General features: G+C 33.7%; 4 protein-coding genes across 5 annotated transcripts; 3 read left to right on the forward strand and 1 right to left on the reverse strand.

Annotated features, from left to right (window-relative positions):
- The first annotated feature begins 559 nt into the window (after nucleotides 1-559).
- Nucleotides 560-4,200, forward strand: LOC116164370. The gene is made up of 7 exons (XM_031478541.1): nucleotides 560-601; nucleotides 647-712; nucleotides 2,381-2,471; nucleotides 2,873-3,429; nucleotides 3,491-3,653; nucleotides 3,708-3,895; nucleotides 3,946-4,200. The coding sequence occupies exons 1-7, from the start codon at nucleotides 560-562 to the stop codon at nucleotides 4,162-4,164; spliced, it is 1,326 nt and encodes a 441-aa protein (XP_031334401.1). The 3' UTR covers nucleotides 4,165-4,200.
- Nucleotides 4,201-16,967: 12,767 nt separating this feature from the next.
- On the forward strand, nucleotides 16,968-18,045 carry LOC116167772. 2 transcript variants are annotated; one of them, XM_031483289.1, is made up of 4 exons: nucleotides 16,968-17,103; nucleotides 17,163-17,448; nucleotides 17,499-17,716; nucleotides 17,769-18,045. In XM_031483289.1, exons 1-4 carry the CDS (start codon nucleotides 17,035-17,037, stop codon nucleotides 17,802-17,804), a joined length of 609 nt encoding a protein of 202 aa, XP_031339149.1. In that variant the 5' UTR covers nucleotides 16,968-17,034; the 3' UTR covers nucleotides 17,805-18,045. The 2 variants fall into 2 exon arrangements, with proteins under 2 accessions (XP_031339149.1, XP_031339138.1); XM_031483278.1 differs by having other exon boundaries at nucleotides 17,036-17,448.
- Nucleotides 18,046-20,278: 2,233 nt separating this feature from the next.
- Nucleotides 20,279-21,506, forward strand: LOC116164380. Its single transcript, XM_031478554.1, has 4 exons — nucleotides 20,279-20,790; nucleotides 20,842-20,989; nucleotides 21,047-21,352; nucleotides 21,444-21,506. Exons 1-4 carry the CDS (start codon nucleotides 20,486-20,488, stop codon nucleotides 21,504-21,506), a joined length of 822 nt encoding a protein of 273 aa, XP_031334414.1. The 5' UTR covers nucleotides 20,279-20,485.
- Nucleotides 21,507-21,845: 339 nt separating this feature from the next.
- LOC116159493 lies at nucleotides 21,846-22,954 on the reverse strand. Its single transcript, XM_031472472.1, has 2 exons — nucleotides 22,462-22,954; nucleotides 21,846-22,403 (listed from the first exon to the last, which is right to left on the reverse strand). The coding sequence occupies exons 1-2, from the start codon at nucleotides 22,732-22,734 to the stop codon at nucleotides 21,861-21,863; spliced, it is 816 nt and encodes a 271-aa protein (XP_031328332.1). The 5' UTR covers nucleotides 22,735-22,954; the 3' UTR covers nucleotides 21,846-21,860.
- Between the last annotated feature and the right edge of the window lie 3,115 nt (nucleotides 22,955-26,069).

A 26,069-nucleotide genomic window follows, 5' to 3' on the forward strand; every position in this document is an offset into this window, starting at 1 on the left:
AAATTCAAAAGCACAAAATTTGTATTTATCACCAATAAATTGCACAAAATTAATTAGTATTGGTTTTTCAAAATCATTACTTGGGTAAAGCTAAGTAAAGTTGGCCGTACCCATCTGTTTTTTCGAATAACTCGGTAAATTGAAAAGCACAAAATTTTTGTTTATCGGCAATAAATAGCACAAAATTAGCACAAAATTAATTGGTATAAGTTTTTCGAAATTACTACATGGGTTGGCCGTACCCATCTCTTTTTTCGAATAACTCGGTAAATTCCAAAGCACAAAATTTTTGGTTATCGGCAATAAATAGCACAAAATTATCACAAAATTGGTATAAGTTTTTCGAAATTACTACATGGGTATCGCTTAGTGAAGTTGGCCGTACCCATCTCTTTTTTCGAATAACTCTGTAAATTCCAAAGCATAAAATTTTTGTTTATCGGCAATAAATAGCACAAAATTAGCACAAAAATATGGTTACTACAATTTTAAGTTTGGTGAAATGGGCATTGCCAACTTCACGGACCTCCTTACAGTCTGAATTTTTCTTAATGCAACAATGAATTTCCAAATGCTCGGATGCTCCATTCCCAATTCGATTGTAAGTCTACGGTGCGCTGCTTCGGCGTAACACTCTTTGATACAGATTCCATGTATGTGGTCCGAAGAGTGCTGGACGCCTGTCAAGACCTCTACGATTTCTGCGACCGATGTAAGTGTCATCAAACCAATCTACTAAGGGTTGCAAATCATCGGGAAGATCTTCCGAAATAGCATCAAGCGCGTTTTCCAGAGCATTTATCGGAATGAAGGCCAACGCGGGTATCATTTTTGCTCGCAAGGAAAAATTAGCATCATTATTGTAATTTTGAATATATCCTAATTCGCAATTTTTTTTCTTTACGTTATGAGTTAGGTGGTAATAGCAACCGAATATATTTGCATCGGGAAAGCATCCTTGAAATACAGTAATGGCAGCTGCTTCAAAATCGCAGAAATACGATCGAGGTTGAAAAGTTGAACTCTAATTGCATTAATGCTTGAAACAATCTCAAGTACGTAGTGCCCTGTTTATTCGGCAAAAGCGCATATATGATGGGATGCTCTCCACCATGAAGTCGACCAAGTATCGTATAAATTTGCGAAAAAAAATGTGGAGCTGTTTTGAAGGTGGCATCGCCATAGAAGGTATCTCTACTACGTAAAATATGTAAATTCTGTCGACGACCAAATCAATATTCTCATTTCATCCGGTCCACTGTCATACACTCTTAAAAATGACATGGTATATGCAACAAACAATTATTGGTTAAAGAGATTTAGTTGCATCATGCAAAATGTTTAGTTACAATAACTCCAATCTGATTTCTTGGAATACATGATGTTGTTACTCCAGCTAAAAGGTTTTAGTTAATGGTGATTAGTTATACTAACAATTAATTAAGTTTCGTTTACGATAGAGTAGTACAAATAACAAATTGTTTTAGTTACACGATACATTCAAGTGCATACACAAATTTTAGTTACCATTACAAAACAAATTTGTTATTACAATTAAAGAGTTGGTAATGAATACTAAAATCTGAGTGGTTATTACAAACCCAAACAGTAAGCAGAAGCAGATTGGTTAGTAACAAAAACTAAAAAGTCAGCTATCATTACGTACACATATAGTTTTGCGGCGTACTGCATTTGCAGGTAATGGCCGTCGAAGACCCGCGAGTGCAGTTGTGTTGTGTTGCGTAGATATAGTGTGAATGCCTAACATTGCGCAATTTTGAATCATTTATAATATTAGTCCAGGCATTTATGTTTGTGCCCCTTGTCATTTGTGGTAAGTATGTTTTATTCCACCGTAACGAAAATTACTAATTCCACAGTGTAATTCTTTACATTACCTACATATAGACACGTTTTCTCTTTCATTCAGATTTTAGGTATTTTAAACGTATGAAATTTCGTACTTGGCGCACTGACCAGCATAGAGGGCATACGAAATCATAATTTCGTTTCCTAAGAGAAAAAAAACTGCAATTCTGCAGTATGTTACAGGTAAACATACTCGTACCTACATTTCTACGTATCTCTGTGGTGTCCACCCACACTTTCCTGGTTTTCAATAGCATGACACATATTTTTCTAAAAAATTAACTGTTGTTTGTCTTTGGTGTTCTGGATAATTAGATTACGTGGTGTAAAATATAGATCTAAAATATAAAAATTGACAACACAAATTAGAAAATTTGACCAAATCAAATTCGGCTTAAATTATTAGTGAGATTTTATACACCTCCCCCAACAAAAAGATAATTTACCTAACAATCCCATCTTGATGTTATTGCAGTTGATTGTAGTTTATTGTTTTACTTTAACTTTATAGATGGGGTCGCCACGTAATGTGAACGAACCATCGCCTGTTGAAAACATTTTGCAGGAATGGAATTTAGCCGAGTTAATCCCTGTTTTTAATGGTAAGCCAAAAATATATTTACATTTCTGGCACCCCGGGGAACATCTTAAGTATCTTTTTTGGTTATCAATATTATACAGGATGAGTTTCTGTTTACTTCCACTTTGGGGATCTCGTAAACCTCTTACGAGATACATCGGTTAAATTAAAAAAAAATTTAACTGCCAGAAAAAGGGCATGTGCAGGTGGATAGCCTAGTTTATAAAAACGTCAAGTTACAGTACCTAATTACTTTTCGATGGTTTGTATATAATTGTATACATTGTATATAATTATTGGTTCATGTGCACATTAATAGAAAATACCCCCTCCCCTCATACCTAAGAAAAAAAATTGTATATTCTCAATGCACACCTCGGTTTTATACTTACGCGTTAGAAACGTAAACTTTATCATTTTCAGAAAATTTTGTGGACTATGACGTGTTCTCCAAATTGAGCGAAGACCATATTAAGGAACTTGTGCCGAAAATTGGTCCCAGAATTCGCTTTTTGGCAAAGTATAAACATTGGTTTGACAACAAATCACAGCCCATTTTAATTGATGAAGATACGCCATGGACACTACACGATACATCACATACCCAAGTTCCGGTTATTGAAAGTCCGACAACTTCTGAACCATCATCTATTGCCGATTGTCAAACAATTGCAGGTAACTGGTCTGACGCAATTGTGGGACTTAATGATGTTGAAATTGTTAACACCCCGACTTACCAATATAAGGTTACATGTGCAAAAAACACGGGATTAGAAGATTTATTAAATTCAAGCACAAAAGGCCGGTTAATTCTTTATTCGTATAATAAAAATGGTAAATTGACGTCAGATGACAGAAATAAATTAGTAGAATTTATAATCGAATCGGAACTTGAGAATGATTTGAATAGATCAATAAGCTGTGTCAGGTTTGAAGAACTAGCGCATGCTATCGTTGGAATTTTCACAAAGGAGTGTAAAGTAAGTACCTAATAAGGAATAAGGTTTATTTTAATTTTTCTGTACCTATTATTTATTCTAGGAAGTTTATTTTATGAAAACAACTCACTTCAAAAACGGGAAAACTACTCAATCAGGAAGAGGAAAATTATTTTTCAAATACTATAACTTTAGAAAGCAGTTGAAATCAGCAGGTCTTATAAAGACAAACAATGCTACTATATTACAAAGTTCAGATGAAGAAGGTAGGTTTCATACAACTTGCTTTTGTTTGTAATAGCAACGACCATCATTAATAGGCACAGAAAATGACGAAGAAAAATTGAACCAACTTGAGTGGTTAAAGCAGTATAAGGAACCATTCCATAAGGTGCAAGATTACTGGGGTAATACCTTTAAAGCTCGACAGGCTTTACTTAAGGAAAAAAACATCTATGAGTATTGCAACACTTTCCCTATTTTACGGTCAAGTTGCGGATACATTTTGGTAAATTGTACATTGGTTCCATGTGTAAACATTTAATTTTTTTCTTTTAGTTAAATAACGATTTTAATCTGTTGTACCCCAAAGTAGATGACTTGTTTTATGTAAATTTTGCAAAGTTTTCTGAAAAAATATTATTATATACCGAAGGACAGAAGGACAAGATCCTTAGAAGAAAATTAAAGGAAATTGAAGATTGCAACACTGAGGGTAATCTAACATGTTATTATTTCCTTTGTGTTACCTTGTACCATTATTGTTGTAGATGGTAAAATTATAAGGATATTAAAACTACTGCCATATCTAGTAACGCCTGTAGCAGTGAATAAGAAATGGAAACCTTCAAAAACTGAAATTGATGAAGGATTTTTGATTCACATTAAGGTAATATTTGTGTATGATGTAACCCACAATAACAGATTTTTTTTAGAATTTGCAAGACTTAGATGAATCTATCAAAGCTCGTGAAGCAAAGCTGTTGAAATTCAAATTAACACTTCAACCAACACCGATTATTGTTGGAAACGATTTGGACCACATTGATGCTTGTTATGTTCGAGTAGATACAGTTTTATATCAAGTAGAATCTCCTCTAAAAGCAATAGAAGTGGCATTCAAGGCAATTCATTCTTTACATGCATTGTACCCAGTAGAAGCAGAGCAGGTGTGGTTACTTATTCAAAAGTGCATTTTCAATTTGACAACAAAGTTTGATAAACCTTATACGTCTGTTACAAGTTTGGTTCCTCAGTTAAAATGATTTATTGTATTTGATTTATCTTGCAATATTGTATGGCATTCGAGATGGCATTTCTTTTTCGTTTCGTTCTTGTATGTTTTAAGTAGGTTAGAATTGAAAATTGATACTTGTGTTGCTTAGATACATTTTATACTTTAGTTTAAAGATTTCCCATTGCTTAAAATAACGATGGATTGCGCTGAATGTGGAAATCAGTTTAAGTCTTTAAAAACTTTAATTCTTCATTTAAAAATTACACATAAATTTGAGGACGGTGTCAGTACGTATTGTTGCGTACAAAATGGTTGTAACAGAAATTTTAATACACTACATTCCTTTCGTGCCCATGTTAATAAATGTCATAAAAGTACTTTTGGGAGTGTTAACCATGTTCACGTTGAATCACAGAATGGTACCTCATTTTTAGTCGTTAATAACTCTGTCAACGCAGCTTCAGATGAATTAGTAGAAACTATTTGCAACATTCAAGAAACAACATCTAACTCTGACATTGATTTTTTCAATAAGCAAATATTAATTTTTATTTCTAAATTATATAATTCATCTTTATTACCCAGATCTTATGTTCAGTTGATTATCGATGATTTGTCTGAACTCTTTAGTTGTGGATTCATTAACATTCTGAAAGATATTGTTTTTGATAACTTGAAAGATAGTGCTCCAAAAAATCACATACACTCCTTATTCAAGATACTAGAAAATCCTTTTCAAGGTTTACATACAGAATATTTGCGATTCAAACAATTTGAAGCTAAAGAATTTTTAATTTTGCCAAAAGAATATACCATCGGAGAAACCATGACTGCAGTACAAAGCAAGAATATAACGACATACAAATCTGTCAAATCAATAGGACAATTTATTCCTCTTAGATTACAATTGAAAAAATTTTTAGAAAATGGAAACGTGCTAACCATTATTCAGGCGTATATAGAAACACTGAAGTTGGGTATTAATGAAAATTCCGTCTCCAATATTATGCAAAGTCCACTGTGGTGCAAGATTAAGCAAAACTTTCTGCCTGATCAATTTGTGCTTCCTCTATTTGTTTACTATGACGACTATGAAACTGGTAATCCCTTAGGATCACATGCAGGCATCCATAAATTGGGCGGAGTTTATGTTCATTTAGCATGTATCCCACAATCCTATTCATCCCGTTTAAATAATATATTTTTAGGCTGTTTGTTCCATTCAGATGACCGTAAAGCTTTTGGTAATTTGGCAACCTTTAAAATTTTAATTGATGAATTGCAATTTTTAGAACAAAATGGAATTGAAGTAAGTATTGGCAATCAAATACATAAAATCTACTTTGCAATGACCCTTATGTTAGGAGATAACTTAGGATTAAATGCCATATTGGGCTTTGGAGAATGTTTTAATGCAAACTTTTACTGTAGACTTTGTAAATGTGCTAAGAGGGACGCTGAAAAATTATGTGTTGAAGATACAAGTAAATTAAGAACAATACAAAATTATTCTAGTGATCTAAATTTATATAGTTTTGCTGCCAGTGGAATTAAAGAGGCATGTATCTTCCATTGTTTAGCTTCCTTTCATGTCACACAGAATCCATCTGTTGATTTAATGCATGACTTGTTGGAAGGTATTTGTCATTATGATTTTATTTTAATATTAAAAAATCTAATTTGTGATAAAAAACTTTTAACTCTAGACTCGTTCAACTTTAAACTTAGATCTATACAGTTAGATTCTAATGATTCCGACAACAGGCCTCTTCAATTGCAGCCAGATTTTTACAAAAAAAAAAAATTGAATATGTCTGCGTCAGAAATGCTCACATTTACCCGAATTTTTAATTTCTTACTTTGCGATTCGGTTCCAATAGAAGATGAATATTGGCACCTTTATTTACACTTACGCACTATTGTTGACATTTGCTTGAAAACTAGTATATCAATTCAGGATATAAATTTATTATCTTTTCACATAAATGAGCATAACAGCTTATATTTACATTTATCTAGGCAAACTTTAAAACCAAAATTCCATTTCCTTACCCATTACCCCATGATTATGCGAGAAATAGGTCCTATTGTTAATATTTGGTCAATGAGATTTGAATCAAAGCACCGAGAAGCTAAAATGACTGCCAATGTAGTATGCAACCGAAAAAACTTGTCCTATTCTCTTGCTCTAAAACATCAATTGAAAGTATGTTTCCGGCTCATGTCACAACGTGGATTTGAAGATATTATATTATATAATACAATAGATTTAATACCTAACGTTAACAAGTTTCTAAATTTTGTTGGACCCATTGATGAATTTTTATCAACTGATGAATGGTTTCATTGCAAATGGATAAAGATTAATGATACAAGGTATTATTTAAACACAAAGCTATTGGTAGATCATTTAAATTTAATGCCAATATTTGGTAATTTACTTTTTGTGTTAGTTAATAACTCCAATAAAATATACTTTGTGCTTGATCTTTATGAAACAGTTGCCTACAGTGAACATATTTATGCATATGAACTAGGCACTACAAATTCTAGTATATGTCTTGTTAGTTATGATCAGCTTCCAAATATTAGACCATGTTTATATAATTATTTTTCTGATGGGAGACAGTATATCGTTTGTAAGAGCTGAAATTATATTAGGTATGTGATTGTGATCTCCAGAATTCATTAATCTCCATTAATAAGTATTGAAATGTGCGCCATGTCCCGTTAAACCGTCGTCTAACGCTCTTCTACGTCACGCTATGTAAAATGTATCTAGGTATCTTAGCATTGTATTTTGTGTTATAGAAACTTATTCTTTTCTAATAAACAGGTTATTCTACATTTTTTTTTTATTTAAAATGTGTGGTGACCTAAATTATTGGAATGGACTAATATAATGTGTTTGTGCCAACCAACTTTATACTTTGTTGTGACAGTTGAAAAGTGTTACCTGGGAGGTGTGATTCATCTAAAAATCTAACTAAGATTAGTATTTCTTACAAATATGTGCCTGTAACCACAATGGAAACAATTTGTCGTCGTTACTAAAATAACCTGCTATAACAAATAAATATTATTGTAGCAATACAAATTTACATTCTTAGTTGCAACTTATCTGACAGTTGTAAGAACTAAGATATTTAGTGGCTAGTACAAATACACGTTTTAGTCATAACTAGAACAATATGTTGAATAAACTAAGGTGTTGGTGGCCACGACAACTTTGGGCCAGTAGTCTTAACCAAAAAAGACTGTTTTAAGTACCAAAAGCAACTAACCATTATTAAACAGTTTGGGGAACTAAATAATTAGTTATGCCTAATTTAACTATAAATTTAAGTTGTGGGAACTCAAATTTAGTTACCACTACCAAGTCATTTTTAAGAGTGTACATTGGCGCTAACAGGTTCATCATTATTTTATCTTTTTTTTGTTAATTTACGTCGATATATTGACAACGTTAAAAGTTCACGTTGGAAATCGTGACACCAATTATTTAACAAATCTATGACCTTTTTTGGTTCCCTTTCAGAATGTCACTGCACTCCAGGGCAACCAAAATTCTTAGTATGGTTGGCGTAGCCCGTCCAGACATCGCAAAAGAATCTCCAAAGTTTACCATTAATCCAATCGATGATGTAACAGCTAGTAAAGAAAATAATATACAGAATAACAGTTTCGACGCTTTGTTAGTGAACGCAGCTGATGATCAAATTAAAAAGCTAGAAAATATTATTCTCCACTGCCAAACTAATGTGCCTGATGTCACCCTTGATATAGACATAAATTTGAATAATACTGACGTGCGTGAAGAAAATACCTTTGAAGTTCAAGAGGAAGTGGATCAAGCTGGTTTTTTAGATGATCAAGCATTAATAAATACTTCAAATTTACAACATTTTGATTTGGAACAAAACGAAACTGTTGATCTTGAAATTGCACAATCTGATAGTGAAAATACTGAAAATCTTGTTATAAGGAGAAGAAGAAAAAGGAGACACGTAGATGAATCTTCATGGAAAAAGAATGACAATAAAAAAAACCGAGAGTTGGGCCATGAATACAATGGAAAACGACAAAAGGAAAAGAAGTGGGATTACTGCGTTACTAAAGCTGCGAGAAGAATAAAAGTAAGGTGCAACTGTAAGGCCAAAACTGCAACCAAGTGTTCCAAGGCGTCAGACGAAGCAAGGAACCAATTGTTTGAACAATTTTGGAAACTTACTTGGGGAGAAAAGAAAATTTATTTAACTACATTAATAGAAACATGTTCGACTAGAAGAGCAAGAAACAGAAAAGAAGAAGGTATATCCAAGAGCAAAGTCTTACACTTTTTACTTAGATTTACCTGCAGAAAAAATAAGGGTTTGCAACACGTTTTCCATATCTCCAAGAACGCTGGGACATTGGCTAAGTGAAAAAGGTGTCTTAGTGTCTAATGAATCTAACAGTAACAATATTCAAGCCACTAAAAAGAAGCAGACATTAGATTCCCGAAGAGATAAACTTTCTAAACAAAAAGAACTCTTGAGAAACTTCTTTGATGCTCTCCCCAAGCTTGAATCTCACTATTGCAGAAAATCGAGCACAAAACTTTACCTTAAACCAATTTGGATTTCCAAATCAGCACTTTTCAAATTATACAAAGATGATTGGTGCAAGAAAAATAATGCTTTGCCTTTGTCTATGGCGTCATTTGACAACATTTTTGACGATCTTAACTTGTCACTTTTTCTACCTAAAAAAGATGAGTGTGATGTGTGCGTAGCATACAAAACTAAAAATATAGATGAAGAGATTTACAGAGAACATCTGCAGAAGAAAGAAGAAGCACGTATGGAAAAGAACTCGGATAAATCTGCAGAAAATAAAAGAGTGTTTACAATGGATCTCCAATCTGTGCTGTTGTCTCCAAAATCAAATGTGTCCAGCCTATATTACAAGACCAAACTAATTGTCCACAACTTTACATTATTTGATTTAAAATCCAAGGACGGTTTCTGCTTCCTTTGGCATGAAGGTGATGGTGGACTGACTTCAAATGTTTTTGCTTCCATTATTTATAATTTTTTGCTCACTCATTGTTTTCAAGATGAAAATACTAGAGATACTGTAATACTCTACAGCGATGGATTTGGTTATCAAAATAGAAACACCGCCCTATCAAATGCACTATTAAACTGAAAAAGGACATACGCAGATGGAATGCGATGCAATGCATTCTACTATAGAAAGAAAATTAAAAAAGAAGATTATTAATGTCCCAGCAGACTATGTTGAAGTATGCCTAACAGCTCGCCAAAACCCTAGACCGTATTACGTAAAATACCTAGACTTTACCTTTTTTAAGAATTTTGACAAAGTGCAATTTGTTTCTTCCATTAGACCTGGACGCATGGCAGGAGATGCAACCGTAAGTGATATACGAGCCCTTCAATACAAGCCCGATGGAACTATTTCCTTTAAACTTCGTCATAATGAGGAGTGGAAACCATTACCAGTAAGACAGAAAAAAATGAAGTGTTCTGTCTCTACTTACACGGCTTTGCCAAATTTATATTTTGACCAGATTCCAATAAAACGCGAAAAATACGAACATCTAATGATTCTTAAGCGTTCATTAATAAAAGACTATCATGGATTCTATGATAATCTTAAACATTTGTAAGTGCATTAACCAAAACCGTTAGTCCATACCTACTCAATCAACATACCTAATTATAAGTTTAAATTTTAATTTTGTAAGAATTCTGATGAATAAAATTTCGTTATTTTCGTTTGGTATAATTCTGGTTTTATTAGTAAAAATAGTCCACAAAATAAAAATGTTTGAATGTTAGAAACTAGCCTAAGTCCGCTAGTTTTCCAAAAAACTTAATTTGAATACATTTTTTTAACTTTACTATATTGTGTATTCTTTCAAACTATACAGTTAAAATTAAGATCATTCAACAACGAAATTAGTCTGGTTATGCAGTTTTTTGAGTTTCCTGTAAAATTTCTTCAAAGTGACTTTGGCCATTTGCATATTAGGGCGACGATAAGCTAATGATGGAATGCCTTGAAATGGACGACGAGAATGCAACAGAAGAGGAACTCGACGGCTATGATGACGACGGCGAAGAGGATATATTGGAAACGCAAGAGCTAGATTCTGATACGGAACAAGAAATATCCGATACTGAAGAGGAGGCGTCAGATTTACCATTTTTCATAGGAAAAGATAAATTGACCAAGTGGTCAAAGATTGCTCCACCGTCATCTAGAACTAGAGCAGAAAACATAATGACACATCTACCAGGACCCAAAACGGCTGTAAAAGAATTAAAAGGCGCTTTGGAGATTTGGAAACATTTTTTTACCCCACAATATGTCGGACGGCCGTAACCACGTTATCAAAATTTTCGGGGTGTAATAAATCTTTAAAGGAAGTTTCTGCCCCCTTATTAAGAATTCTTCGATAAGAAATCAATAATCGTGCAAGTTCTCGCATTCTGTTACTACATGAAATCGCCATCCTCTCTCTTTTGTGTTTCATAAGGTAAGAGTTTCCAAAATGCACGATAAGGAGGTCTCTTTTCGCTTCGAAAGCGATGTCATCTCCTTTCATAAGATTGAAGACCTATCAAATAGGGTAATTACTTAAAGTATTATTAATTAATTAAATTTAACATTAATAATAATCTAAAAGTATTAATTATTCCAGTATTGATCATAATTAATTTTTCAAAAATGTAAAAATATAGTACCGTGCATTAAGATAGAAACACCAAAATAAAAAACTTAAAGAAACGGTACGCGCTTCGATAGCAAAGTTCTCATCAGCAGCGACCAACTGCTGATGATAACACCGTTGCTGTCGAAACGTGTACCTACTTTTTATAAAAGTTCTTTTTTTGTAGTTTTTAGATATGGGTCAGATTGTGTCACATAATAAAATATTATTATTTTTTACTTACTTGCTCCTTCACATTTAACCGGGAAATAACGTTAGTTGGCTCCATTGCACATGCAGTAATAGTCATCGAATGAGATATGTGGTTTATTCTCCTTTCACTCGAACCAGTAGCAATATCCTGGGATTTATATGACTTTGCGTGCCATTTTAAGTAGCTTTTCAAAAATAACCCCTTACAATATACGCATGGATAATATTGTGCTTTTCCTGTTGACCTTTTGGGATCAGTACGGTTAGGGCGAGTGGTTCCATTTACAAATAACTCAAGTTCGTATTGTTTCTAAGTAAATGAAGAGCAATGCGCCTTTGTTTACTTTTTGTAGGTAACGCTAACATATCTCTAACATCTTTTTCTGAATAATGATGTCTCTCTAAATGACGGACAAAATGTTTTATTAATACGTCATTATCGCAATAGTTGCAACGATTAATTTTTCGATGTGGCAAGCGGTTTTTCTGAAATAAATGTATAGTTTGTAATTGTAGATAAGTACGTTGTGTTCGTTAAAATGTCACCCCGAGTGACAATGCATAGCGTCTGTAGTAGTTTAGATGCATCTTTCAAGATTTTGTGCTGTTCGGTAATGTAAATAATTAATTATTATATACGTTCTATTCACAAAACCGGACGAGATGCATAAACAATAAACATAATTATACTATACAGGGTGGACGACCCAAATGGAATAAATTCATTATTTCGGTTGCTTATAGAAAATTCTTCAACGTGAAAATGTTATCCCTACATTTAACTTCCTTCGAGGGATAGCTAAAACCCCAAGCTTTTTAATTGCTCTGAACTACTCTTCATCCTCTATCCATAAATGAAATTGCTTTCAAATTTATTGCAAAAATTCACATAAAAGAATAAAATCATCCGATACCGGAATTCAGTAATATATATTTTTTACGTGAGCAATACGTTAGAAAAAACTAACATTTTTTGATAGAGAATGAAGTGAGCTTTCAAACGGTATATAACAAGCCCATACTTCACCTTTATACAATTGGGGTTTGTATCTGTCATTCGAAGGGGGTTGAAGGTAGGGATAATATTTTCACGCTGAAGAAAGTCAATTTATAATTTAAATTAGACGTGTTTTGAGATTTTCTTGAATTAACCGAAATAATGAATTTATTGCATTTGGCTTGTCGACCCTGTATACTATAATTATGTCCATTGATTTGAAATCTCGGTCGGTTTTATGTATAGAACGTATGTATTAATTAATTATTTACATTACCGAACAGCACAAAATCTTGAAAAATGCAACCGACCTACTGCAGACGTTACATTACGCATTTCCACTTCGGGTGCAAAATTTGTGTGTATGTAATTAAAGGAATGAGAGTTGCAAGTATTCTAAATAAAAGTAACTTGAGTAGGAAATTAGAGATACCTTGATGATTATTAATATGTACCTACCTTTACAAATACCGTTTCTGATAATGGCTGGTCAATGTTTTTGTTACTAGATGTGGTTTTGGGTTTACGAACTTCAGTTTTGATATCGATGGCATCAGATGATACAGTAGATGTAGAAGTAGTGTCTGAGGCTGGGTCACTGATTTGGTAATCTCTGTCTCTGCTGTCATCATTATCAGAACTTTCTGCCTCTATTCTATTTTGGCTAAACTCATTACAGGAATTATGTGGACCACCCGTAAAACTTTCACTGGTCGATGGCTTTGGGTCAAGAATCTCAATGTTTTCTTCTAAAACACCTTTTTCTTCATGTGATATCTAAAATTTAGTGATGTTATACAATTACATATCTATTAATTTGAAAGAAGTGCGAGTGTGACCCCCGAAGTTCCCATCTTAGGTTTTTTATTAATACATTTTTTGATCTTTGATTTTGGCATCAATTTTTGCTTTGATTTTTTAAAAATACCCTGTGTTTGTTTGGAATGTTATTCACGACAAGAGTTTGCATAATTTTGTTTTTTTAATTTCAATTATGTTTGTTTTTCCATTGTTTCTTAACATGTAAAACTGCTTACAAGGTCTAATAAATATATTCTTTTGATTATAATTGTTCATATTGCCCGGACTCTCAGTCCGCCGCCAGTATTCTTGCTCAAAATAAGACCGCCACCCACATAGCACAGAACATCTAATGGATATTGAATGGAAGCACCAGTTATCCACTGGTAATCCAGACTATTATTGATATCTAATAAACGTCCATTGGATCTTAAAAAGTAGCCATCGGTACAAAATTTATAAACAGTTAATTATGAACCCTATTTGGTATTTTGATATTACTTAAAGGTGCTGCTCACTGTATAATACCTAGTAATGATTTTTATTTTTCTACCGCCTATAATACTCTGATATCCATTAGATGTACATTAGATATCCATAATCATTATTTTTTAAACATTGGAGATAAATCCTTATATTATTATACGTTAGTTATAGTGACAGATTGAATTCAGGTAGTTAGTTTATAAAATATTAATCAGTTCAGTCAGTGAAGAGTTGCGTCATAGGTTACATGTTGTGATTAGTAAGTTAATGGTTCGGCAGTTGGTTATAAGCAGTAACATTAGTTGGCATCACTGCTGTGGCGAATACACTTAACCTCGCTTTGTTTTTTTCGTTAGTGATTTACGTGGTGTTTCCGATTGAAAATAGTAGGCATAGAGAATTATTCTCGTTCATAGTATGTCCGATTTTCGCTGTGCACTCTTCAGAGCCGTTCTAAAAATTCAAGAGGTATGTACCTATACTTTCTTTAAATTAGCATGAGAAAACCGACTGTTGCTTCTTTTTGGCGCGAAATGCATTATATCAAATACCTTAGGTATTTGTAAGGTATTTGATTATATTCAGATAGTTTGTGTGATTTTGATTGAGGATTTATTAAATTAAGTGAAATGAATATGTCAAAACGCTTGAAAAGGAAATCTTTATTTGATGTTTCCGAACGACATTTACGTCGCTTAGTCAGAAACTCAATCTTCTGCAGTAATGACAGCAATAATATAAATTCAGCTAGCCAAAATGTGGTTGAAAATGTAGCTTCGAATAATGTTAGTACGGAGGTTAATATCCCCGGTAACGAACCTCCTTTATTTCAAACATCGGTAGAGTTAATAGACAAAAATGTCAATGAAGACGTACCCAATGTGCAACAAAATCGATTATCCAGCCTTCAAAATCATGAGATGCTTGATGAAAATGTGTGGGGAAATTCATCAGACGATAATGAAAGTCATGAATCCATCGAGGAATCTACAAACAAATCGGACTGTGTTCAATGTACTCCCGTTGCTCCAAGATTCGAAACAGAAATTAATCAAAATGCTTATAAAGAAAAAATTGCATCATGGGCGACAAAACATAAGATCTCGCATACTGCTTTAACAGACTTGCTGGGAATAGTGAGAAACATGGCAGGTATGGAAAACCTACCGAAGGACGCTAGAACCTTGTTGAAGACCCCTAGGAGTACTATACTTCGCACTGTAAACCCAGGAAATTATTGCCATTTTGGTATCGAAGATGGTATATTACGTATACTACAGTTAGATTACAGTATTTTTAAATTTTCTTCTATCCAGTTACAAATTGGTATAGATGGTTTACCTCTCTCAGAGTCGAATAATAGCCAATTGTAGCCAATTTTAGGATGTATTTATCCATCAACTCGAGTGTTCTTGATTGGTGCATACCATGGGCATGCAAAACCAAACGATGCTAATGAATACCTCCTTGATTTTGTATCTGAAATAAATGATTTGATTGAGAAGGGAATCACCTTTGATAATGCACATTTTAGTGTATCTTTACATTCGTTAATTTGTGATGCCCCTGCAAAATCCTTTGTAGCTAAAATAAAGGGTCACACAGGTTACTTTAGCTGCACTGCACAAAGTGTGTGCAAGAGGGTACCTATATTGAAAACCGAATGTGTTTTCCAGAAACAGTATTCACGAAACGAACACATGATGGGTTTCTGTCTGAGCAACAAGAGGAACATCACGTGGGAACAACAATATTAACACATATAAAAAATTTTGATCTAATCACCAATGTACCTCTGGAGTACATGCACTTAGTATGTAAAGAAAATTGTTAGCTTGTGGTTAAGTGGGCCTTTAAATGTGCGTCTTCGCCATGCAAAAGTTCATTCGATATCAAATGTTTTGCTTTCTTTGAGACCCTCTGTTACAAAAGAATTTGCAAGGAGACCACAAGAAATACAAAATATCAGTAAGTGGAAGGCTACAGAACTACGTCAATTTTTATTATACACTTGTCCTGTAGTTTTGGAAAAAGGAGTACATAAACAAGTGTATGATCATTTTATATCACTGCATGTAGCTATGCGAATTCTCTGTAAAGATTTTGAAATAAATGCAGTGGGTTATGCAAAAGAACTTTTAAAACACTTTGTGGAAACATTTATTATAATTTATGGTGTAGAATATGTATCCCACAACGTTCACGGTTTACTGCATCTTACAGATGATGTTCAGTATTTGGGACCTCTCGATTCATTCAGTGCCTTTCGTTTTGAAAATTTTATGAGGATATTAAAAGGTTTTTTAAGAAAACATGACAAACCACTTCAACAACTACATAGGAGATATAAAGAAGGCGAATTTGTAAATAAGCAAGAACATTCAGTGGTAGGGCACAACAGCTGTGGCCAAGAAGAAGCATTGCAGAAACAAGTTACGCAATTACAATTTAAGAATTCTTGTCTCAAAAAAAATTTCCAGATAATTGTTGCATCACAAAAGAGAAAGAAGTAATTCTGATTGAGGATATCTGTACTGATGTAAATGCGAGCTGCCCATTATTGGTTGTGAAGAAGTTTCTAAATTTAAGTGATATTTACACTACACCATGTCCATCAAGCTATGTTGATTGTTTTTTTGCTACAGAGTTATCTGAAGCTACATATATGATTCCTGTTAAACATCTCTATGCAAAATGTGTTAGATTTCCCTTTAAGAATGGATTTGCTGTCTTTCCTCTCTATAGTTTAACATTGTAAATATGTATATTTATAATATTTAAGATTTAGTATTTTCTTTAAAACGATTTCGTATGGTACAATTTTGCAGATTTCTCAGATTTAGTCTGTTTAAAAAAATTGATTTACTTCCCAACATATCTTTGGAAATGGATACTAGTCGTTGGAGTGTTGTTGAGTTCGATGATGGAGTTCAGCTAATTCCAAATAATTGGATACATGGGAATAAGAGCTATTGGCCCACATTTAAAAGTAATATACGATTTGAAAAAGCAGTATCTTCGTGTGAGAAACCTGTAGAAACATGGCCTTCATACGACATGCGTGTTTTGGGAGCATATGGTATGTAAGTTTTGTATCATTTAAGTTCTAAAAATTTCCATTTACAGATACATATGAAAAGGCAAAATCTAAATTGAAGTTGGCAGAAGTGCAATCTGACCTCGGCACGGAGAATGAAGAAATGGAAAAGGCAAATCGAAAGATTCGAAAACGGAAAGTCATTGAGTCATCCCCTGAAAAAAGTGAGGAAGAAAGTGACGACTTGGACCATTTAATAAGCGGCATAAAACCATTTCCACAGATGAAACAGATATTGCAATGCAGTCAAAGCGCTCCCACACCACCATCTGCATCTCGATGTGCACCATCTCGTTCCAGATCGTCTACACCAGCTTGTTCTCGATCATCCACACCTCCTAGTTCCATATCTTCTACGCTGATCCATTCCACACAATCTCGTTCTTCACCTTTTGCACAATCGCGCGTACCGTTAAGGTGCACTGCATCTCAAGAGATGGAAGACATATCGGAGCAACTTTCACATGAGACGTTGAGATCGCAGAATATTCATTCATTTGCGGATGATGGTATGAGCATGGTATTGCTTGTAAGCATTGACGTAACAATTTTTTTGCAGAATTTAAAACCAAAGTGCTATCAGAATTATCCTTTATTAAATTAAAACTTTCCAAAATCCAAAAATTCATGGTAATTCAAAAGCAAAACACAACAGAAAACGATAGCAACGAAAATAATGAAGTAGACTTGGACGTAAACAATTTCCCTTTATCAACCGATGAAGACCTAAACAAAATTGAAGAAAAACTGGATAACGAAGAGTATAACAAAAAACTAGTAAGGTGACATTACCTCTTACAAACATTTTTTATGCTTTGTTTATTTCCAGATTGAATACCTCGGCAGAATAGGTGGATATACCTAAGTTAGATGAAATAACCAAACTTATTTTACGACGATTATTTTCGAATGAATTAGCAGCAAAATATAGTTGGTTGGGGGCAAAACAAAAAAAGGCCATGCCAAATCTAAAATTGGCTGCTATTATTTTAAGTAAGACTTCAAGCATATCAGGTCACAGCGGCGGCTCGTAAGCTGCGTAGAAGCTAGTGCCAAATTGTGTCCCCCTCCCCATTATTTTAATAGTTACAAATTTTTATTTTCATATTATTCCAGTTATTTAGATTTTGAGTATAATTCGAATATTTATAATGCAAGTGACAGAAACAAATCTAGCCCTTTAATTTCTTTGGAGACTTGTTTCATAAGTATACTTCAAGTATGCATTCCAGTAATTCATTTTGTGTTGTTTTAGATGAGAATTAGCGGATTTTTTTTGACAAAAAATCGTATGGAAAGTGTTACTTTTTTCACGATTTGTACTATCCGTTTCCATGGCGTTTAGTCCGATCTATAAACAATAGCAACATTTTATTTGCAGTTTTATTAAAGAGGCCGAAGTGTCATTTTCAACAATGAATACCTACTCCTTTATTTTCGGATTTATCGCTATTGTCGTGTCCTCTTAAAGAAGATTCAGACACATTTCGTTTTCTAACAATATTTAAGTCCGGTAACGGCCTGCTTAATTGCTTTATTTAAAGTCTATCTTCCAGAGAATGCATGGAAAAAGGTTTATTTAAATGATTTTTTAATTTGTGTATTTTACGAAACAATTAATCCGGGAAGTGTAATGTTACACAGAAGTAAAAAAATTGTTTGACTTATCACGACTGAAACAAAGAACACGGCGCAAAGCATAGTAATACAAGTACACGATATTCAATTATGCTTATGAGCCAAACTTCTGATGGCTCAAGTTGTACGTTAAACGCTACTTCGGTTTCGCTCCTCCCACCCCTCTACTCCCCGCGGAAGTCCACACTTATAGGAAAATACGAGCCAGTTTCAGTTTGGCACGGCTCGACCGTATTTGACGTCTACGGATAAGCACGAATGAATTCTTCTTGGTACCTAATTTATCAAATCATTTACTTTTTTGGTTTTAAGTTTTAGTGAGCACAATTAATAGTAGTTAATTATATTTTAAGAATTGATAATTAGCAGGTTCTTTGAGGTAGTGCCATGGCTCCTTGGCTCTTTATAGAGAGCCGCCCCTGTCAGGTCATTTTTTAAATCTGTTATTGTTTAAGGTTCTGTTAGAAGAAACAATATTGTAAAAAATGCCAGTGATAAGGATATAATAGAATGTATAAAAAATTGGCTTCGTCATGCCAATACTAGGAGTAGCAATCAGTAAGTTAAATTTTTATTTACCACGGGTGTGAAATATACTCTCAGCCTTATTTTTTGCACTTCCGATTAGGTAAGCTGTACTAGTCAGTTCATACTACCTATTCAGTTGTGACTAGAGCAAAGAGAGTTAACTTACTTCTCCAAGTTGTGAAATTTTATTTTGGAATCTCAGTAAATGCATACGTTTGGCAATTTACCGTATTAAACAAAAGAACTGCAACCCGGGAAATATCGTAGCTTATAACTCCTGTCACACACCTTGGCAATAGAATTTCAGTTTATATAATATAACCTCAATTAGAGCTATATTTTATATTATTATATTTTATAGGTAAATTAATACACATTTTTGTTTTAGGCAGAAGAAAGAAGCAAAATAGATCCTGTGAGGTCGTTTTTCTCATTTATTTTATATATTATTTTCATTATTATAAGTATTTCAGTTAATGTAATAAAGCACTTAGGTATACACTTATAAGAATAGTATTATTAATTACCTCTTCTGGATTTCTTTTTTAAGACTAATGGATATCCACTTAAAATCTAATGGATGTCCATAAAATACTGGATATTGGTCGGACATATGGATATCCACTGAATCTCCATTAAATATCCACAAACATCTAATGTATATCATGGATATCTATAAAAAATATCCACTGGAAGTGCACTAGACGTTTGTGTGCTATGTGGGCAGTAATGGAAGGTTAAAGATGTTAACATTTCCTTCCATATTCATTCTAAATTGCATACTTGATGTACAAGAAAATAGGTCGCTATTTCGTACTAACAATTCGTTTCATAACTATCACACTAGACATGGAAATGACATTGTTATACCCTATCACAGGCTCAAAACCACACAACAACCAACAACCCATCTTGCAATTAAACTTTTTAACAAACTGACATGGGACAGCAAACACTTACCTAATAAAAGATTAAAATTGGAACTAAAGAATTTCTTAATTATAAAGGAAATTCACTAATTAGTCTAACATAAAATCGATCTAAATAAATTATAAAGTTTGTACATAAAGGCCGTCTGACACGATGCTAAATTTTTGGTAAAATTTGTGAATAGAATTTTATCATAAAAAATTTACTTCCATAATTTATTTAACAAAATTATATTGTCTGACACTGTACAAAATTTATCATAAAAATTAGTAAGTGCGTCTGCGCTTTGCATTTTTTTTCTAGGGAATATGGGTTTTTAAGTCAATAAATCTGGTAGTGGTACACCTACACATATAAATAACAAAAATAACATAACCTCTTCTAGTATTTACTTTTTTGATTTTTCATTATTTCATATTATTATCTATTGTGCTACTACTGGTAATTGTAATGAACCGAAATCTAATCGCTAGCTCGGCACTTGCCGCAAGTGTCATTGTCATTATGTCTTGTCTTCTAACAAAAAGGCGTAATAAACGTACTCGAATTTGGAGCAGGAACTGGCTGCAAAGGCGAAACGAGGGTCGTGATGTTTTAAACATGCTAAATACAGAACTTTTACCCGAGGATCCAAATGCATATACAAACTTTCTGAGATTAACTAACGATCAGTTCGAATATTTGCTGTCGTTGATATCAAATGAAATATGCAAACAAGATACACTAATGCGAGAATGCATCCCTTCCAGAAGCAAGTAGGTGATTAAAAAATTAATCATAGGCACTCACTTGTGCTATCATTTTAGATTAGAAGTTACCTTGCGATTCCTAGCAACAGGCGAGACATACCGATCCCTTATGTACACCACTAGGATACATGAAACTACGATAAGCCGCTTTATACCTGAAGTGTGCCAAGCCATAGTCTTGAAATTAAAACCAATCTATTTAAAAGTAAGTTATAGTCCGTATATTATACTGTCAATTTTTACGATATGAAACCTGGTATAGGCACCAAGAACAGCAGAAGAATGGAAAAAAATTTCTCAAGATTTTGATCAATTATGGCAATTTCCTCATTGCGTGGGAGCTCTTGATGGTCGCCACATCACTTTTAGGGCACCCATATCTGCTGGCTCGTATTATTACAACTACAAAGGTGCAAATAGCATTGTGTTAGCATTAGCCGCTGCCAACTACAAGTTCATTTACGCAAATATAGGTGTCAATGGACGAATTAGTGATGGGGGTGTTTTTCAGAATAGTAGCTTGTCAAGGGCACTACAAGACAATTCTTTGAGTCTACCAGCCCCAGAGGTATTACCAGGAATGACAGAAGCTTTACCGTATGTTATTGTTGCCGATGATGCCTTTCCGCTGTCAAAGAACCTATTGAAACCCTATCCAGATCGTGGACTCGGCAATGATAGCAGAATTTTTAATTATCGGTTATCCCGTGCTCGGAGAATAATAGAGAATTCCTTTGGAATTCTTGCAAACCGATTTCGTCTTCTGTTAAATCCAATTAATTTAGATGCAGAAAAAGTAGAGTTGATTACACTCACTTGTGTAGTGTTACACAATTTTCTCGCAACAGACAATGCACAATCATATATTGAACTTGAAGAATTTAATGAAAACTTGCCGAAAATAAATCGACAGTGTGGTAACCGGACATCTATTGCAGCAAGAGATATTCGTGATCATTTTAGAAGTTATTTTAATTCTTCACAAGGTTCGGTGCCCTGGCAACAAAATGCAATAAACAATTTTAATTTGTGAAATTCGTTTTTATTTTACATATGCCTATTATTAACAATAAATACTACAAATTGTTACATTTTTTTAGGGCATCAAACAGTGTGTGTACAATTTTTTCTTCTGTCTGCAAACGAATGGATGTATCAGTAATTCGTTTTAACTTCGACACTATAAATTGAGCCAATGCCTCATCTTCATCTACGTTTTGTACAAAACTTTGCTGCATTGTTGATGAAATTGATGCTAAGGCACTAGATGCTTCACGCATTACATTATCTTCAATTGTTTCTCGTTTTCTTTTCTTTTGAAATTGCAGTCGTTTTGATGGAGTAGCACCATCTACGTCTTTTACCGGTGAAATAGGACGAGAAAGATTTGGTGAATTCAATTGGGAGTCGCGAACTTGACTCGATCCCGTGTCCAATGTATTAGTAATATCGTTGAGACTACCATCTTCTGTCACATAGTACTCTGATGTTACTATCTCCTCGTCGCCTACCTGCGGTGTGTCATCTTCTGCGATTAAGCTATCCACGGCCTGCCGCACTTCGACATGTTCTAACAAAAAGAACATTCGGTTGAAATACCAAATTGTTGGTTTGTAAATCTGCAGGAAAAATGTATAGTTAGTCAATAAATTAGATAATATTGAAGGTTTTGCTTACCCCGTCACCATCTTCATCACCTGCTCCACTACGGCGGCTGCGATTCCACTTCTTGTATTCTGTGAGAAAATTATTCTTCAGTCCGTTAAATTTTAACTTGATATCGTTGATGGTAACAGACGGCTTAAGGGGTTGCAAGACTGCTTGAATTTGCTGTAAAGCATTCTGTCTAGAATGTTTATTTTTATACTGTGCAGATTTTACTGCATATAAACAGGAATGTCTTTGATATTCATCTATCAGCACTTCACATTGCTCCCGCGACCATGACATTGTGCAAATTCGTAATTTAGCACTAAATAAACCGCTCTCGTTCTTTCGCAAAAACGCCCAAAATGAGAATAATTGAAATTAAATTAGATAGGTTATGTGATATGTCACCTACGAAACGCCGAACCGCGTGCGCATCACGTACGCGCACATTTTATAACAAATTTATGCATTTTTTAGAACAGGATCTAAAAAATTTTATACAAACAAATTTTGTAACAAATTTTTGTACAAAATACGTATGACACTATGCAAAATTTTGTATGAAAATTAATCTGCAAAATTTTGTACAAAATTTAGCATAGTGTCAGACGGCCTTAAGGTTTCACAATGGATACAATTTTATAAATCAAGTAATAAAAATTAGGTTTTTTGACGTGCTAAAACAATTCCCGTGTATGAAAGTCAATAAATTATTATTATTATTTAACAGAATCACAACAAATTATGCACAGATTGAGAAGGAGGCTTTGGCAATTGTATTTGGATGCCACTAAGTTTAAGTTAAATGGCTAAACATGCAAAGTAGGCGCAAGTTACATACACTCTTTATACCACCAAATTATTATACACAAAAACGCAGTTACTGGCACGAAAGGATTAGATATTGTACAGATATTCATAATAGGGAATAGGGGAATAAAAGGGAAACATAGACCAACACAAGATACGAAGAATCGTATACGATTTTCAGTAGGGGAATTTCTTGTCAGTCAGCTCACAGTCGGAAACCAGACTTTTTAATCCAGCTCATATTCAATAGCGCTGATTGTTGAACTCGTAGAAATCAATGGAGAAAGTTTGACATCGCTGTCTCTTGTCGTTCTCGAGTTAGGCGAGGAACAGACGGACAAAACCTTCAGATAAGGCGAATTTTTTTGCTTTCGAAAAATTCCCCTAAAACGAATGGGTAATAAATAACTATACAACATGACTTCAACATGGTTTGTGTAGTCTTGTATTTGCGGTCTTTCTTATCTAGCATACTTTTCAAGGCCATGTCGATGGTAAACGGATACATACCCGACAGTTTTAGTGGTTCGAAAAAAATAAAGCCGTTCTTTACCACCTGCATATCTTCGCGTTGCAGCCAAATATAACTGTCGAGATCAAGTTCCAACAATTTCAATTTGATTTGAATTGGTTCGTTTCGAGAATTCTCCCAATATTAAACACATGCAATCATGATGGACAACAGCATATATTGTTGCAGTTGAAATACGGTAACGTGATTTGCGGCATCACTGTCTAGATCCGAAAATGTTTCGGTATCATCAATCACTATTAGGGTTGCCACCTTTGATTTAGCCACGACCTGCAGTAAAATGTGAAAGCAAAATTTTCAGTGAAAGATTGAGGCGTATAAGATTGATAAGATTAAAGTTTGTTTATTTAGCATTATTTACATTATTATGCAGGAACATTACTTTTTATAGAACTTAAGGGTGTATTCCACTTAAAATTTATTTTTGATTGACGTATGATGGGTTGCATAATACTTACTTGTAATGAAATCGAAACGAATAAACAAAGATTGAAGAATTTACCTGCCCATCAACAAGTATTTACGCTAATTTACCTAGGTCATTAGCCATTGTGAGGAATATGCATATATAATTAAACATCGATTAGAAAACGCAAATCATTGTCACAGCGGCTAATCCTCAATAATTTCACTTTTCCAAGTTATTCATAAGACGTATATATTTTTTTAAACCCAGTATAGTTACTTCATGATCATGAACTATATTGACTCTCCCTATCTGGAAAATAACGCATGTAAGCGAATAAGTACCTACAATTAGATATATTTAAAAAATGCATATCCAAATCCCAAACATTTATTAGTAGGGGGTTTTCAAAATTTCGTCTAATTCGGGAACAACACAAAATAAATGAGGACTAACGCTTTTTTCGCAAACTATGTCTCTTTCCGAAGGATGCTACAGGGAAATAATCTCAAATTTGTATCAAACTAAAATTTTAGGGGTGTTTCAAAATTTCGTCTAATTCGGGAACAACACAAAATAAATGAGAACTAACGCTTTTTTCGCAAACTATATCTTTTTCCGAAAGATGCTACATGAGAATAATCTCAAATTTTGATCACACTAAAATATTAGGGGTGTTACAAAAAAACGCCAGAAAAGACGTAAACTTTTAATTCACCCAAAAATAAATCACATTTTCCGTGTGAATTCTATTACCCAGTATATTATGGAATTATAATACGTTCTAATGAATCCGGTTTCTATTTGTAAATCAGTCCCGATAAACGCAACAATGCCGCTATAATGAAGTCAGGTCTGCCGTATGATGTGTTGCCTATTGTACATTTATAAATGGTGAATGACTTCACTAAACGCTACAAGTTTTCGTAAAAAATTTCGAATGAATATTTCGTCTAAAATTTTTTGTAATTTATTTGAAAGTCTGGTCGATGGCTCTATGGTTTGCTAATGTTTTTTCTGAGTATGCTACAGGGAGATTTTTAAAATAATTTGTGTTGACGCCATTTTACCTATAAAAGTTCACTTTTTATTGGCAGTGCTCTAAAAAATTGTTTTTTCTTAAATATTAAAATTTTGTTCTGTAGCATACTTTTTAAATGTATAATTTACACGAAAAAAATTAGCCCCGTCTTTCATCTCATGTTTTACAGAATTGAGACGAAATATAAATCGCACTATTTTCGCATAAATGTTGTAGTACTGGATTACACCCTTAAATCTACATTTATTATTGCCTTGACACGCATCCAGTAGTGCATTTTGCTCTTTTTTTCCAAAAATTCGGCAAATTGTTGACGAGATATACTAAAATTCAATTTTACACACAATTCTGCCTTAACTAACTCCACTCTCATTCTGTTTCTTTCATTTGTCCAGAGATTACCCATCAAAGAGAAGATTTTTTCAGGAAATGCGTTGCTCACAGGGATGGATAAAATTTTACCGACTATTTTCAGCAGATTGGGCAGATTGGATGTTTCCTGATATTTCCTTTATTTCTTTTTCAGATTCAGACAATCAAAGTACTGGAAGGGGCTATTTTGGAAATCATAATACTTATCCAAATAATCAAGGAGTTTCTTGTAAACCAAATTCGCCTCCTTCATAAAAATCTGTTTCTGGTTCGCTGGGAGATATTTCAAAGCATATGACACTTTACCCCAAAGAATTGATCATTTTGTTTTTGGATTATTTGTTCCTTCAGATCGGACATAATTTCATGCAGTCGGTGCTGGTTAATCTATTACTCTCCAGTTTAACTATATGCGTATTCAAAATATTAATATAGTGATGTGATGGACGAAATAAATGTAACTCTGAAAGTGG

This window comes from Photinus pyralis, unplaced genomic scaffold (genome assembly GCF_008802855.1).
Source record: "Photinus pyralis isolate 1611_PpyrPB1 unplaced genomic scaffold, Ppyr1.3 Ppyr1.4_LG1, whole genome shotgun sequence".
In the NCBI taxonomy this organism is placed as follows: Eukaryota; Metazoa; Arthropoda; class Insecta; order Coleoptera; family Lampyridae; genus Photinus; species Photinus pyralis.

Excerpts from the sequence above, each read along its gene's own strand:
- LOC116164370 (XM_031478541.1), top strand. The coding sequence starts at position 560 with ATGAATTTCCAAATGCTCGGATGCTCCATTCCCAATTCGATT. Across the intron at positions 713-2,380 it reads CTACGATTTCTGCGACCGAT|ATGGGGTCGCCACGTAATGT; the intron begins GTAAGTGTCATC and ends TTAACTTTATAG. Across the intron at positions 2,472-2,872 it reads GTTAATCCCTGTTTTTAATG|AAAATTTTGTGGACTATGAC; the intron begins GTAAGCCAAAAA and ends TATCATTTTCAG.
- LOC116167772 (XM_031483278.1), top strand. The coding sequence starts at position 17,043 with ATGGAAAAGGCAAATCGAAAGATTCGAAAACGGAAAGTCATTGAGTCA. Across the intron at positions 17,449-17,498 it reads TCATTCATTTGCGGATGATG|AATTTAAAACCAAAGTGCTA; the intron begins GTATGAGCATGG and ends ATTTTTTTGCAG. Across the intron at positions 17,717-17,768 it reads AAGAGTATAACAAAAAACTA|ATTGAATACCTCGGCAGAAT; the intron begins GTAAGGTGACAT and ends GTTTATTTCCAG.
- LOC116164380 (XM_031478554.1), top strand. The coding sequence starts at position 20,486 with ATGAACCGAAATCTAATCGCTAGCTCGGCACTTGCCGCAAGTGTCATT. Across the intron at positions 20,791-20,841 it reads TGCATCCCTTCCAGAAGCAA|ATTAGAAGTTACCTTGCGAT; the intron begins GTAGGTGATTAA and ends CTATCATTTTAG. Across the intron at positions 21,353-21,443 it reads TGAGTCTACCAGCCCCAGAG|ATCGTGGACTCGGCAATGAT; the intron begins GTATTACCAGGA and ends AACCCTATCCAG.
- LOC116159493 (XM_031472472.1), bottom strand. The coding sequence starts at position 22,734 with ATGTCATGGTCGCGGGAGCAATGTGAAGTGCTGATAGATGAATATCAA. Across the intron at positions 22,404-22,461 it reads GTGATGAAGATGGTGACGGG|ATTTACAAACCAACAATTTG; the intron begins GTAAGCAAAACC and ends TTTTTCCTGCAG.